At 51.2% G+C, this 14727-nt stretch overlaps 1 protein-coding gene across 1 annotated transcript in view; it reads left to right on the top strand.

Moving 5' to 3' along the window:
- The first annotated feature begins 3115 nt into the window (after positions 1 to 3115).
- NAV2 (neuron navigator 2) overlaps positions 3116 to 14727 on the top strand; it is a 224746-nt gene continuing 213134 nt past the window's right edge. Inside the window, exon 1 of the mRNA XM_018554770.1 lies at positions 3116 to 3675. Coding sequence (XP_018410272.1) covers positions 3421 to 3675 — 255 coding nt within the window. The 5' untranslated portion in view covers positions 3116 to 3420. The remainder of the gene's footprint in view (positions 3676 to 14727) is intronic.

Genomic DNA, 14727 nt, shown 5'->3' with positions numbered 1-14727 from the left:
ATTTTTAAATCACTATGGAAACCAGTTAGAGATGCCGACATAATCCTCGTTTGCTTCTCCGTGTGTTGTTCTTTGTGTTACAAAAATTCACACGCAGAGTACATAACTCCCAAATTCTCACTCCGCCATTTGCATCCTCATGCATTCTTGTTGTGCATTTTTCATGCATTTTACTTTTGCCCAATGAAGGCGACATAAGGCATGGGTCACTACCGGGGCGGGTTGTTGTCTTGCACTAAGGCTGGGTTCACACTTGGGCGTTCGTAATAGGCGCGTTTGGCGTGCGTTTCGGGCCGCGCGGTTTTACCACGATTTGCGGTCAACAAAACGCGCGTTTACGAGGGCTATCCAGCTGTATCCTAATGGATACGCGCGGAAAATACGCCCCAAACAAGCTCCTGTACTTCTTTGGGCGTAGGGCGTTTTTCAGCGCGTTCCTACGCGCTGATATGCGCCCAGGTGGGAACCATGCCCATAGGAAATAATGGGATTTCACTCGCTGGGCGTTTTACAGCGCGTTGATCAGCGCTCTAAAACGCCCAGGTGTGAACCAGGGCTCAATGCACATAGATGCATGCATGTTACGTGTGTTTTATTTGCTTCCATAGAAGTCTGAACTCACTAGGAAGCAACGCTCGGCAGGGCAACGCATGAGTGTAAATGGGCCCAACAGAAACTAATGGGGTTCCTTTTGTAATTCATTGATGTCACCTGATGTCCAGATCACACAGGAGTGATTGGGGGCTCAGTGAGGACATGCTGCTCTCCCTATGGTTAGCAGTATAGGGATTTCACATGCTATCAAATACAGATAGAAGGGGCAGATCGCTGACCAATCAGATCACTGAGCTTGGGTGTCTTCCCACTTCCGGGGATTGCTAGTTGATATGTTGGCATGATTGGGGTTGGATTGCTCCTTCCATGTGCTGCTGTGTCAGATGACATGTTGGTATTAAAAGGTTATGAACCCCGGGTCTACACCACGCCGGCATCAGTGGTCAGTGGTGTCTCCAAACCAATTGCATCAATATCAGGTCTGGCATCTAATTATTGTTGGGCCCTAAGGGCCGGTTCACACCACAAAGTCTGCATTCCAGAGCGTTCGGCCTCTAGAATGCAAGCTGGCCGGCTCCCTGCGTTCAGCGGTGGGGGGGCACCGCAGCCACTCCACTGCAAGCACTATTTTTGCAGAGTGCACTGGACCGGAATGCAGACACTAATGTGCCTGCATTCCGGGTGCGGGCGATCGCACTGTGTGTGTGTGTGTCTGCAGTGCCATTGACTTCAATCCCTGGCTCCTCCCCCCTCCCCAACAGTCTTACGGGACATCCCAGGAGAAACAGGGGTCTTGGGTGGTGTTCTTACTACCGAATATGCAAATTACAGCTTCGAATCCACTAATTGGGTGTGTGACGTGACTGCAGGACATGCATATTAATGAATCGATAAGCTTATGCAAATCAGAGAAGTCCCAGAACTTTTTTTTTGAGCATTTTCTAGGGCAGAAAAAGTGCTACGAAACGCTGGGTGTGAACCCGGCCCTAAGGATGTAATGTAACGGAGATGAGGCGCGGGCCACTGTTACAGCCCCATGGTAGGAGTGGCTGGCGGCTACTGAAGGTCCTGGCCATGGGATGGAAACTGAATTGAATGTTCATCCATGTAACGGTGCGGGGAGGGTCCCATGGATTCTGGAGGGTCCCAGTGTCTCCTGATCTGAACAGGTCTATGCGGTGATGGACTGGGAAGGCAGTGACAGCCAGAAGAGAGAGGGAGAGGAGAGACAGCCAGGAGAGCGAGGAGAGACAGCCAGGAGATAGAGCGAGGAGAGACAGCCAGGAGAGAGAGCGAGGAGAGACAGCCAGGAGAGAGAGCGAGGAGAGACAGCCAGGAGAGAGAGCGAGGAGAGACAGCCAGGAGACAGTGAGGAGAGACAGCCAGGAGAGAGAGCCAGGAGAGAGCCAGGAGAGAGAGCCAGGAGAGGCAGCCAGGAGAGAGTGAGGAGAGACAGCCAGGAGAGAGAGAGGAGAGACAGCCAGGAGAGAGAGCGAGGAGAGACAGCCAGGAGGATGAGCAAGGAGAGACAGCCAGGAGAGAGAGACGGCCAGTAGAGCGAGGAGAGACAGCCAGGAGAGAGAGGAGAGAAAGCCAGTAGAGAGTGAGGACAGACACCCAGGAGAGAGAGCGAGGAGAGACAGCCAGGAGAGAGCGAGGAGAGACAGCCAGGAGAGAGAGCGAGGAGAGACAGCAGGAGAGAGTGAGGTAGAGAACACATCTGCCTGAATCGGAACCCCTGTGCTCTTCAAAACGTATTTGTGATTCAGACACCTGCTTGCTCCCCGAGTTCCAGTGTCCCTCTGTGTCCTGTGCATCCTCCATGCACTTGTGTTTGCCCCTGTCTGCCTGACATTGTGACATCAGCTGGCCTAAAACCCAGACTATCCAGGTGCATCACAGACAGGTGGGAACCCTAACACCAGCATGTCTTTGGAGTGTGGGAGGTAAACCAGTGTAAACTCCATGTAGATAGTGTTCTGATCTGGGTTTCAAAACGGGGGACCCCCCCCCCCAGCGCTGCAGTGCTAACCACTAAGCCACTGTGCTGCCCGTCCATGCTGGCACTTGCAGTCCCTCATCAGCTGCAGGGCAGCTCGTCATTTTGCTGCTGATTAGGAGTCACATGACGCTGCCCATGTTGCAGGAAACGTGCCTTTCCCCTTTACACGCCGATGTTTTCACTTGAATCCTATCAGGAGGCTGAATCACCCGTCCCATCCCCTCGTATTCTTGGCAGTTATTCGGCTGTTTCGAAAAACTGGCTGATTTCTTTTTCGGTTTCCTAGTACGGTGATACGGCTGTGACAGCTCTGTGCTGGCCCCTCCCCTTCTGCAGATATATTTTCCAATCTGGCCAATCATCATCCTGCATGGTGCTGTACTGTCAAAATGCAAAGCTATTCCCACACACACACACGCATACACACACATACACACACAGTGTGTGAGCGAGCTCTGTGCAGACAACCTGCCAGTGACACATTCTGCTAATGTCTACAGGTTGGGCTGATCCGTCACCGCTCCGCTGAGTCAGGAGACAACATGCTGCATCCGAGACACCCAAGGCGATGAGATCATGAGCAGAAGTCTTCCCTAGGGGGGCGAATTTACAGGTGTCTCCCCGCCAGACGATTCCCGATGAGCGGAGACGAAGACGAGCCTGGGTTCTGCGTCGGAGGGCTCGCTGCGACGATGGCGACTCGAGTGCGTTAGCGGGATTCATGTGTGTCGCCGGCTCGCTCTGCAGTGGAGGTGATTAAAAGGCTTTTTTACCCCCCTCAATCTAGCTTGAGCTCATAAAGAGATAGAGAGAGGGGGAGAGAGAGAGACGGTCGTGTCGGGGCAAAGGGTCAGCGGAAAAAGATGCCATCCATCCTGGTGGCCTCCAAGATGAAATCGGGACTGCCCAAACCGGTGCACAGCGCCGCACCAATCCTCCACGTTCCCGCAAGGACAATCCCCCAGCCCTGTTACCTCAAATTGGGAAACAAGGTAGACGTGCCCAAGCCCGCTTACCCCAACCAGATCCCGCTGAAGCCCCAGTTCGGGTACGAGCCCACCGGGGAGGCACTGCCCATCGAGAAGACGGATCCTGAAGAAGACGTCTTTGACACGCAGGTCAGAGTACAATTCTGCTCCGGCACCATTGGGAAGCGCATGTGTTATTCTGTAACGTGTTGTTTGGGGTAAATGTTGTTAGTTGTTGGCAGATCGCAACATTTGTAGTTTTATTTATAATGAATCCCATGCACACTGTGAGCCTAACCACATCATCCCCTGGGGGGTTTGGTCAGTCATGTGGGCTCCAGTAGGCCATCATTGGAAGAATTGGGCTGCTTCGAGCAGCTTCTTAACCAGCACGGAGTGGCATCAGCAATACTTGTGCGCACGCGCATGGCCCATGCAGTCGCACATGTTTATGCCACAATGGTACATTGGTTGAATCTCACATCCCTTGTATTTTGGGTGGCCAGAGATTCCCTGAAAGCCATCAATGGCAAATCTATCCTTCCTCCAGTCACATCCCCCCCCCCCACGCCTGCACGGTCACAAAAAAGGAAATGATTGGTAAAGTTACAAAATATCGAGGTGACATAATGAGCACTTTGTGACACCGGGGTTCACTGGATGGCTGTTGTTGTTACCACCTACACAGGGGAAAGCATGGACTGTGAGTGGGCGAGGGGGGTACCTGAAATACTGCGCCCAAAAGTCAGCCCTAGGAATGGAAGCAGGATGGGATTCGGGAGAGATATTTATCCATCAATATATGTTCTCTCTCATCTCTCTATCATCTCTCATCCCCCTCTCTGTCATCTCTCCTCTCTATCATCTCTCTCTATCATCTCTCATCCCCCTCTCTGTCATCTCTCCTCTCTATCATCTCTCTCTATCATCTCTCATCCCCCTCTCTGTCATCTCTCCTCTCTATCATCTCTCTCTATCATCTCTCATCCCCCTCTCTGTCATCTCTCCTCTCTATCATCTCTCTCTATCATCTCTCATCCCCCTCTCTGTCATCTCTCCTCTCTCCCTGCCCTGTCTTCTCTCCTCTCTGTCATCTCTCTCTATCATCTCTCATCCCCCTCTCTGTCATCTCTCCTCTCTATCATCTCTCTCTATCATCTCTCATCCCCCTCTCTGTCATCTCTCCTCTCTATCATCTCTCTCTATCATCTCTCATCCCCCTCTCTGTCATCTCTCCTCTCTATCATATCTCTCTCCCCTCTCTATGATCTCTCTCCTCTCTGTCATCTCTCACTATCATCTCTCACTCTCTCTCTCCTCTCCATCATTTCTCTCTCTCTCGCCATCATATCTCTCTCTCTCTCTCTCTCTCTCTCTCTCTCTCTCTCTCTCTCTCCTGTGCAAATAAGCAAATAACGTTGTCTATGTACCTGACCCTTCTACCAGCTTGGAATGGTCAGCGGCTGGTGTGGCAATTGTCGAGCTTCTGATCTAACATGTCGGTGATGTTTCAGCTTTCTCTACACACATGGAGATAGTCTCCAAGCATTTTCTCTGTCACTGTGAGGAGCATTGCTTTCTTGCAGGTGAACACACGTGGTAGTCACAGGTACAGGGCAGGTGACCGGTGCAGTGATTGGGATTCATCGAGGTAGATTACATTATAGCACTGCAGCACATTGCTCCGTTCAGAGACTGTAAATGCTGCAGGTGACGGCGCTCAGGTGCGTTTATTTCATGTGAATGATAAATGCACTGCTATGCATGCAACACAATCCGATCACCAAACAGGTTATCATGGTCATGTACATTCTCAAAGTGTTCTTCAGTCTTTGTAAATATGCAGCTTCCAATCATATAATCCTGTGCGATCCCGCCATGATGGTCCTTGTTCAGGCACTTCCTGTTATGGGGTGACAATGCTTTGTCCCTGTGTCCCAACTGTGCTCCTGTGTTGTCACCCTGTCACATGTGCCCCCTGGTGGAGGCTACAGGCAGCTGGGCCGACACACATTGCTCAGGCATGGTCCACTATTGGATGCCTGTCCAGAGCTCCAACGCTGAAGTGGCTGAAAGAGAATAGAGAAGATTAGCACTAGTACAACAACAGGGTATAAGTGTGCTGTGTAGGGGCGGCATGCAGTGTGCTGTGTATGGGTGGCATGCAGTGTGCAGTGTACGGGCGGCATGCAGTGTGCTGTGTATGGGTGGCATGCAATGCGGTGTGTACGGGCGGCATGCAATGCGGTGTGCACGGGCGGCATGCAATGCGGTGTGTACGGGCGGCATGCAATGCGGTGTGTACGGGCGGCATGCAGTGTACTGTGTACGGGCGGCATGCAGTGTGCCGTGTACGGGCGGCATGCAGTGTGCTGTGTAGGGGCGGCATGCAATGCGGTGTGTATGGGCGGCATGCAGTGTGATGTGTACGGGCGACATGCAGTGTGCTGTGTAGGGGTGGCATGCAATGTGGTGTGTACGGGCGGCATGCAATGTGCCGTGTACGGGCGACATGCAGTGTGCTGTGTAGGGGTGGCATGCAGTGTGCTGTGTACGGGCGGCATGCAGTGTGCTGTGTATGGGTGGCATGCAATGATGTGAGTACGGGCGGCATACAGTGTGCTGTATACGGGCGGCATGCAGTGTGCCGTGTACGGTTGGCATGCAGTGTGCCGTGTATGGGTGGCATGCAGTGTACAGGCGGCATGCAATGCGGTGTGTACGGGCGGCATGCAGTGTGCGTGTACGGGCGACATGCTGCGTGCTGTGTAGGGGTGGCATGCAGTGTGCTGTGTACGGGCAGCATGCAGTGTGCTGTGTATAGGTGGCCTGCAATGCGGTGTGTACGAGCGGCATGCTGTGTGCTGTGTACGGGCGGCATGCAGTGTGCTGTGTAGGGGTGGCATGCAGTGTGCTGTGTACGGGCGGCGTGCAGTGCGCTGTGTATGGGTGGCATGCAATGCGGTGTGTACGGGCGGCATGCAGTGTGCTGTGTACGGGGGGCATGCAGTGCGCGGTGTATGGGTGGCATGCAATGCGGTGTGTACGGGTGGCATGCAGTGTGCGGGCTACATGCAGTGTGCCGTGTACAGGCGGCATGCAGTGTGCTGTGTACGGGCGGCATGCAGTGAGCTGTGTATGGGTGGCATGCAATGCGGTGTGTACGGGCGGCATGCAGTGTGCTGTGTACGGGCAGCATACAGTGTGCTGTGTATGGGTGGCATGCAATGCGGTGTGTGCGGGTGGCATGCAGTGTGCTGTGTACGGGCGGCATGCAGTGTGCTGTGTATGGGCGGCATGCAGTGTGCTGTGTATGGGTGGCATGCAGTGCGCTGTATATGGGTGGCATGCAGTGCGCTGTATATGGGTGGCATGCAATGCGGTGTGTACGGGCGGCATGCAGTGTGCTGTGTACGGGTGGCATGCAGTGTGCCGTGTATGGGTGGCATGCAGTGTGCCGTGTACGGGTGGCATGCAGTGTGCAGTGTACGGGTGGCATGCAGTGTGCAGTGTACGGGTGGCATGCAGTCTGGGTGGTGATTTCATCGTTTTGCTCTCTTTGATGCTTCGGTCACAGAACCAGACAAGTGCGGCACAGTACAGATGATGTGTCTGCATGGATTACCCGGGCACTTGTGCCTGTTGCAGCTCCCCATGCGCACCGGCTGCCCTGCGTATGGCCCCCAGTAATGAATCATCTTTTCCCCTCCGTCTGACGTTCCTGGAAGTTGCGGATTCAGACAGGTGTCGCCCTGAAGTCAGACGGAAAGGATGTGACTTTTATATTAGGATGAGGAGGGGAGGGCCATGTTTTCAGGCAAGTTCTAGCCCGCTGACAGCGGTGAATGTTGTGCTCCAGTGCAGGAAATAATAATAAGAAAAACATTTCACTGCAGCCGGTTATACCGGAGCGATGAGGAAACCGTTCCTAAAGCTGATGTGCAATCTGCTTATATTTCACCTTGTCATTGGCCCCGCCCCCTTATTTGTTATTTAAACAGAATCTTTCTATTGTCATTACATACCTTATCAGGTAGATCACGGCTGGTGGGATGGGCCAGCACTTCTTCCTGAAAGCATCACAGCTCCCTGCCTCACTACTCTTCTCAGGGCCGGTGCACACCTATGCGACACCCCACTGCGCGGCAACCGTGCACGATTCCGGGGCGGATTGCCGCGCGGGCAGGAGTCGAATAGGTGTGCACCGATCGCGCTGTGGGCGCCATTATTTTCTAATGGCACCCCAGTCACGCCGGGTGAATCACGCGGTTTCCCGTCCCGATTCCGCCCGTGCTAAAAAAAGCCGCGCGTCGTGTATGGCAGAAAAAAGGTACCATGCACCCCCTTGAGGGGGGTGCATGGGTAGCTTTTTAAATTCCTGGAGTTCAGCCATTAAAGTTAATATGTCACTTTGCTAGGTGACAGGTTCACTTGATAGGCCACCCCCCCCAACCACCCACTGCTATTTATGTCTATGGGAACCCAATCCCTGTGTAAGCTCTGCGGTTGTCGGTGTCAGAGCTTACACAGACTTCAATGCCTCACCCCCCCCCCTTGTGACAGTGTTTTTGGTCCCAGTGATTGGCCGCTCACACCCAAACACTTTATCCTAGGAAGAAGGTCACCCACTCACTCCCCCATACCTGGAAGAAGCAGATCACCCCAAAATCTTCGGAGTAGAGCAGGGGAAGGCAACTCCAGCCTTCCAGCTGTGCTTTAACTACAATTCCCAGCATGCCTCTGCGCCTGGGAGTCAGGCCTGTAACTGTCAGCCTTCTAATGCCTCATGGGATTTGTAGTTCCACCACAGCTGGAGTGCCGAGGTTGCCTCCCCGTGTTCAAGGGCCAACATTAGACAGTCACTTAACCTTCAAACATCTTTATAGCAGGGGGCGGGCAACTCCGGCCCTACAGCTGTGCTTTAACTACAAATCCCAGCATGCCTTTGGGAATCACGCCTGTGGCTGTCTGAGTCTTTGCACTGCCTCATGGGACTTGTAGTTCCACAACAGCTGGAGGACCGGAGTTATCCACCCATAGAGTAGAGGAAAGCCTGTCAGAAGTGAGTGTTAGTGGGTCCCCCAATGAAGAGAACCTGTCACTTTGCTCTGAGTGGGGGAAGGGAACACGTTTCTTTATATGGCTGTGCGGAATTTTGTGCTGATTTAGTTTTCCCCGACAACTGTGAATGAATGTTCGGCACGAGCCTGCTGCTGCTCCTCCTCCTCCTCCGTAGTAGTAGTAAGGAGTCACAGAACATATTTTAGCTGTGATTCCTAATGACAAACACATAGAAAATGTGTTACTCTCTACAAAACGAGGACGCTGAGCGAAGGAAAGTGTGAAGGGGGATTTTGGCAGACAGAGAATGGCTTCCTATCACAATAATATGTTCCCTCTCTCCCCGGCCGGCTACAACACAGAGATCTACGCCCCAGCTGGGTGACGTTTCCTGCGCTCTGTTCTCCGTGTAAATAAAATACATGTTTTAATTGTTACATCTCATTGCTGCTGATTTCCTGCAACCTCTTTCCCGCCACTTTCTGTCTACCTGCGCTCCAGCGATGGCTGCATGCCATTTCTCCCTGACGGTGACAACAGTGGGCCAAGCCTGTGTAATGCAAGGGTGGGCAACTCCGGCCCCGCAGCTTTTGTCCCATGAGGCATGGCAAGTTTCCCAGAAGCATGTTGCCCACCCTTGGTGTACCATGCGTTGGTATGACCATCGGCAGCCCATGTGACAATGCAGGAGACCAATTGTGAGGCGGGCCCCGGATTATCTGTCATTTGAGATTCCCCCCCTTACTTCCTGTTTTAGTGACACCACAGGAAATGAGGGGACATATCTTCTACCGAGACAACAGCCTGGCAGAGGTTTCAGCCCTTTCTCATTCCAAAAAGGGAAAAGAGGGGACAAAGTTTAAGTGGAAGTTTCATTTAAAGAGGCATTTTATGTTCTGAGATATTATTCAGCATTCTCTGACATTCTGACCCGGCTTTGAAATGGTTTCCTGCTTTGTATGTATGTGACAGGTACTCTTTACACGTGTGTGTTATTTGTGGGGGGAGCTCACACAGGGCCGTCCCTATAATGAGGCAGCCTGAGGTTGTAGCCTGGGGCACCATCTCTTGGGGTCATATGGGGGGGCTGCAGGCAGAGTGGCATGGCAATGTTTGCAGTGTGCCTGCCAGGTTGCTAAAGGCCGGGTGGGGAGATGTGTGTCAGGGTGATACACTGGTTGCCAGGAGCTGTGCAGGATGCTCTGGTTGGCATCCCGCTCAGCTCCTGGCAACCAGTGTTGCATGCACATGTTTTCCCTCATCAGGAATATTCCATGGTTGTGGAAACGACCTGTAATCAGTACAAGGGGGTCTGTAATTGCAGCCGATTTGTTGACCGGCGTTTGGCCTTCCAGATGGCAGCGAGCGTTTATATTTAGTCTTTTTCTGCGCGGATCATTTTTTCCTACAAACAAGCTGGAAAATCCGTCCCAATGCCAGTTCTCCAGGAATGCCGCCGAAATTTACATATACACAATGTTTTTTTGGGGTTGTATGTTATAGACATTTTTATTCCATATAAAACGTCATTTACAATGTATATATTTTTTAATCTGAAACAGATTCCGCCGTATATATGGAAACCCTTTTTTTTTTTATTGCTGCATGAACATATCAAATATATGCGCCTCTCTAACGCTGCACTTCAGACAGATATAAAAGGCTCCCATTGAAGGTGAAACCAGCACCATAGGGCCACTTATAAAAGAAGAAGCCCATCCAAAAGGGGCGTATCTGCATAAAACTGCTCCCCTGGCGTCCCGCCCAGCTCCTGGCAACCAGTGATGTCATCAGTTGCCAGGAGCTGGGTGGGACGCTGGCCAGAGTGTCCCAGGTTGCTAAGAGCCGGCCGGTGAGATGTGTAAGGGCCGTGCACATCTCTCCACTTGGCTCTTAGCAGCCTGGGAGGAGCAGGGCTTTGCTTCCTCAGGTCACAGCTGCCCACCTGGTGTCTGGGGATCTGATGTCTGGGGATCTGATGTCTGGGGATCTGATGACTGGGGATCTGATGACTGGGGATCTGATGACTGGGGATCTGATGACTGGGGATCTGATGTCTGGGGATCTGATGACTGGGGATCTGATGACTGGGGATCTGATGTCTGGTGATCTGGTGACTGGGGATCTGATGTCTGGGGATCTGATGACTGGGGATCTGATGTCTGGGGATCTGATGACTGGGGATCTGATGACTGGGGATCTGATGTCTGGGGATCTGATGACTGGGGATCTGGTGTCTGGGGATCTGATGACTGGGGATCTGATGTCTGGGGATCTGATGACTGGGGATCTGGTGTCTGGGGATCTGATGACTGGGGATCTGATGTCTGGGGATCTGATGTCTGGGGATCTGATGACTGGTGGGGTAATGATCTAGGATGGGCTCGGGCGTGTTCGCAGCTCCACTTGCCGAGCCCGCCAGGAAGCTGACAGCGCCGTAGCGCCAATCACAGGCACTGAGACATTTCCCCGGTCCGCAGCTGCAGAGATCGGGATAATGTCTTCGTCCTCAGTCATGATGATGAAGAAGCAGTAGAAGTTCAGAAAGCCCAGATCCAAAGAATAGAAGAAGCAGGCAGATCCTTGCACTGCAGGTCCTCAGCTACGGCTTCCTCTCCAGCAAGGAGAACAGTGAGCAGCACCAGAGGGAAATCACCAAATCTCACTCCAGATCCGGTGAGGACAGCAGTCAGAGGCAGCCTCAGATCTCACACTGCGGATATACAGCTATGAAGCCGGAGGCACAGGAAGTAAACTGCTATTCTTCAGGAGGAATTCAAAGACAAAAGGCAGATTGTTTGTATAGTACTGCTTATGTGTAGATGTGTAGATCTTCCCTATAAGATAGTAAAATTCATATCGGCTTTATCACATCACATGCAGCCTCAGCCTTAATCTGCTCACCCCCTGCAGCTCTATACAGATCAGTGACACACCCTGCTGCCGCTTAATATCAATCGCTGTTCTGCCCACACCTCACTGCTAAATGTAGGTCAGTGTACTCTGCACTGTGCCACTGACACAGAGACCCCGGGCCCCGCGCGGCTGGTGCGCAGAGCATTGCCCTGCAGAGTGATACAGGATCAGCACGCCATTGTGCACGGTGATATGTGTTCTGCAAGTCGGTTGTAGACAACAATGTACATTGCACATGACAGCAGCACCTTGTACATTGAGTTACCACATTCTACAGATCTGTTTAGAAATACAGATGAAGAGAGTGTCAATAATCTTATCAGCTCGGGTTCACGTTTTAAAAACAGTGAGAGATATTTATCAAACACGTTACAGACAAGATCAGACACCCGTGTAGACCGCCTGCCATGGGGAGAGGATGTGCAGCGTGTTCTGTCAGGGTTCCTGCGCCTGCAATCCTGGCCAGCTGACCGCAGCGGTGTTGTGGCGGTCTGCGATCGATTTCATATTGGGCTTTAGGCTTCGTTCACACCGGCACTTTAGGTGCGATTCGGTATTCCTGCATCAGGGATCTGCGATTTCCTGCAGCAAGAATCCCAGATATGACGTTTACAAGCGGCAGCTGTCACCCGTTCGAGTTAATAGTCGGGTGACAGTGGCCGCATTTGAAAGGAGGCAGAATGCCGACACTCCGCACGGAATCATATCTGATACATGCAGGCCGATGTTTTATATGGCCAGTCACATTTTTGGTTGTCAGAGGAGGGAATTCATGAATGAAGCCGTATCATTTTATCAGGGCTGCAACAACTAATCGATTATAAAGAGAATAGTTGGCAACGATTCTCCTCATCGATTAGGTGAGGAGAGGATATATATATATATATATAGAGAGAGAGAGAGAGAGAGAGAGAGAGAGAGAGAATGAATTACTTAATACAACCAATCAATTAGTTGAAAAAAATTAATCGGGCAACTAATTGATTATGGAAATAATGGCTAGCTGCAGCCCTACATTTTGTACTGCCTTGCTGTATATCTACTGCCTTGTGTCTACAAATAGCTTGCAAAATGTACATGGAGACAGTCATATCTGTTTTATTATATATGCAGGCTGTGCTTCCTTCTTAATATAAGTGCACAGTGGTTGCCCTTTAGGCCCCCTTTGCACATGTGGCAGAGCGGTTTTCAGAGCGAGGATGAATGGCAGTTTGCAGACGTTCACGAGATGATACTGACACTTCCTGAATGCTGTTTTTGATTTATTATTGATTGGTATTGATATAGTGCCAACAATTTACGCAGCGCTTTACATCAAGGAGCTTACAATCTAAGGTCCCTATCGCACATGCATACATGATTTATAGAGAACCAATTAACCTTCCAGCATGTCTTTGGAGTGTGGGAGGAAACCGGAGTGCCATGCAAGCAGAGAGAACACGCAAACTCCATGCAGATAGTGTCCCTAATTCCAAGAAGGATTTTGCATTACAATACCGAGCTGCAACCGCGTGCCAACTGCGGCAGGGTCCCATTGACTTCAATATATACACGTGGCAAATAGCGCCGCTTTCTAAACGTCACATGCTGTATAAAATTTGCTGTGAAGCAAAGCATCGTGGCTGCGATATGTGTACCAACCCATGGAAGGTTTTAGGTGGGCGCTTGGCAGGGTGGCAGAACGCAGAATAACCGCCTCTTTGCTGCCCATGTAAATGCCTTACCGCTTCTGTCTGTTAAAGTTTGTCTGTGACTGAGGCCTGATGGTAATGAAACCTTCCGATCCGCCAGTGCTGACTGGCGGATCGGATGGGGGAGGGGGCGGGTACAGCTGGCTCTACCTCTAGATAGGCAGAGCCAGCTGTCACTCACGCAGCTGGGCGGATCCGGGCATAATTGTTGGGATCCGCTTCAGCTGCGGCGTCTCAGTATACCGTGAGCTGTAGCTCCCTATTTACTGAGCTTAGGGACGGGAGGACGCTAGTTTGTGTCCTCCCGTTACCCTAAGGAGAACTATGGGGAAAAGCCTTAACCCCATAGTTCTCCTTTAAGACTAGAAAGGCTACAAAGTAACTTTTAGTGAATAGAATTGGTGTCCTCCTGACTCCGGGGGTCCTCCTGACTCCGGGGGTCCTCCTGACTCTGGGGGTCCTCCGGCCTCACACTATAGTCAGGCTTTCAGTCTCTAGGATTGATCTTTGAATCGGGATGAGGAAATTCCTGAGCGAGGATGAATATTGTGCCATCAGAGCCGTGCACTTGTAGACTCTCCCGCAGAGGCAGCCGCACGCTCTGATACTGTACGGTGCAGATAGTCTACTCTTTACATGATAAATCTCTGGGGCTATGGAGGATTTAATTATATCTTGTAAATGGAATGCACTATACATTAGTGTCCAGCCTGGAAGACTCGCCTGGGCTATTAAGGATGCAATCATATTTGTTTAAAATGACAATGAGCTTTTAAATACCAAACATACCTTTAGGAGGATACGGCTAAATATAGCCGCGCAATTCCATAATGTGAGTGATCCCGGTGCCCGCCGCGCTGCCATGGAAACAATGTTCACAATATACATTCTTATTTGTCTGTAACGTTGGCTTGGTGTATATATATAAACCCGACTCGCACACCACCTCCTGTGATTGGGTATTCTTTGCAAAATTGATTTTCAGCACATTCACTGAGGGAAGATTCCCTTGCCGAGTGAACAGGCTTTGCCTTTAGTCAATCAATGAGTCGGGCCTGACGGGACTGAAACCAGTAACGAATTGTGGATAAATGTTGCAATAAGGAAACAAAATGTGTATTGTGTTAATAAGGGAACCTGCACCTCCATTGGAGCTAACAAGACCCATATGTAACATTTAGTTATACAGTATAGCACGCAGTTCTATAATGTGAGTGATCTCGGTGCCGCACGCTGCTATGGAATCACCTCGTATACATTGTTATTTGTAAAAATGCCTCGGAATTACACACACAACTTCCAGGTCCTATAACTTGTCCCCCCAACTATGGCTGGATTTCTGGGGGACCACTGACAGACCGCCATGTTGTTCTGCCCTGTCCTAAGACGTGATATCGCACACAGAGGCTGCAGAGACATCATGGTTTGTGTCAGCTCTGCCCAACCTAACGGTGATCCGATTTGGGGTATTCTGATGTTTTAGTAAGGAGCAGCTCACCTCCTGCATTTGTCCCGGTATCAGCCTCTTCCAGTC

This window comes from Nanorana parkeri, unplaced genomic scaffold (genome assembly GCF_000935625.1).
Source record: "Nanorana parkeri isolate BGI_ZX_2015 unplaced genomic scaffold, ASM93562v1 scaffold10, whole genome shotgun sequence".
NCBI classification, from domain to species: Eukaryota; Metazoa; Chordata; class Amphibia; order Anura; family Dicroglossidae; genus Nanorana; species Nanorana parkeri.
Note: the sequence above shows the minus strand (reverse complement) of the source record. Positions and strands in the feature narration are given on the sequence as shown.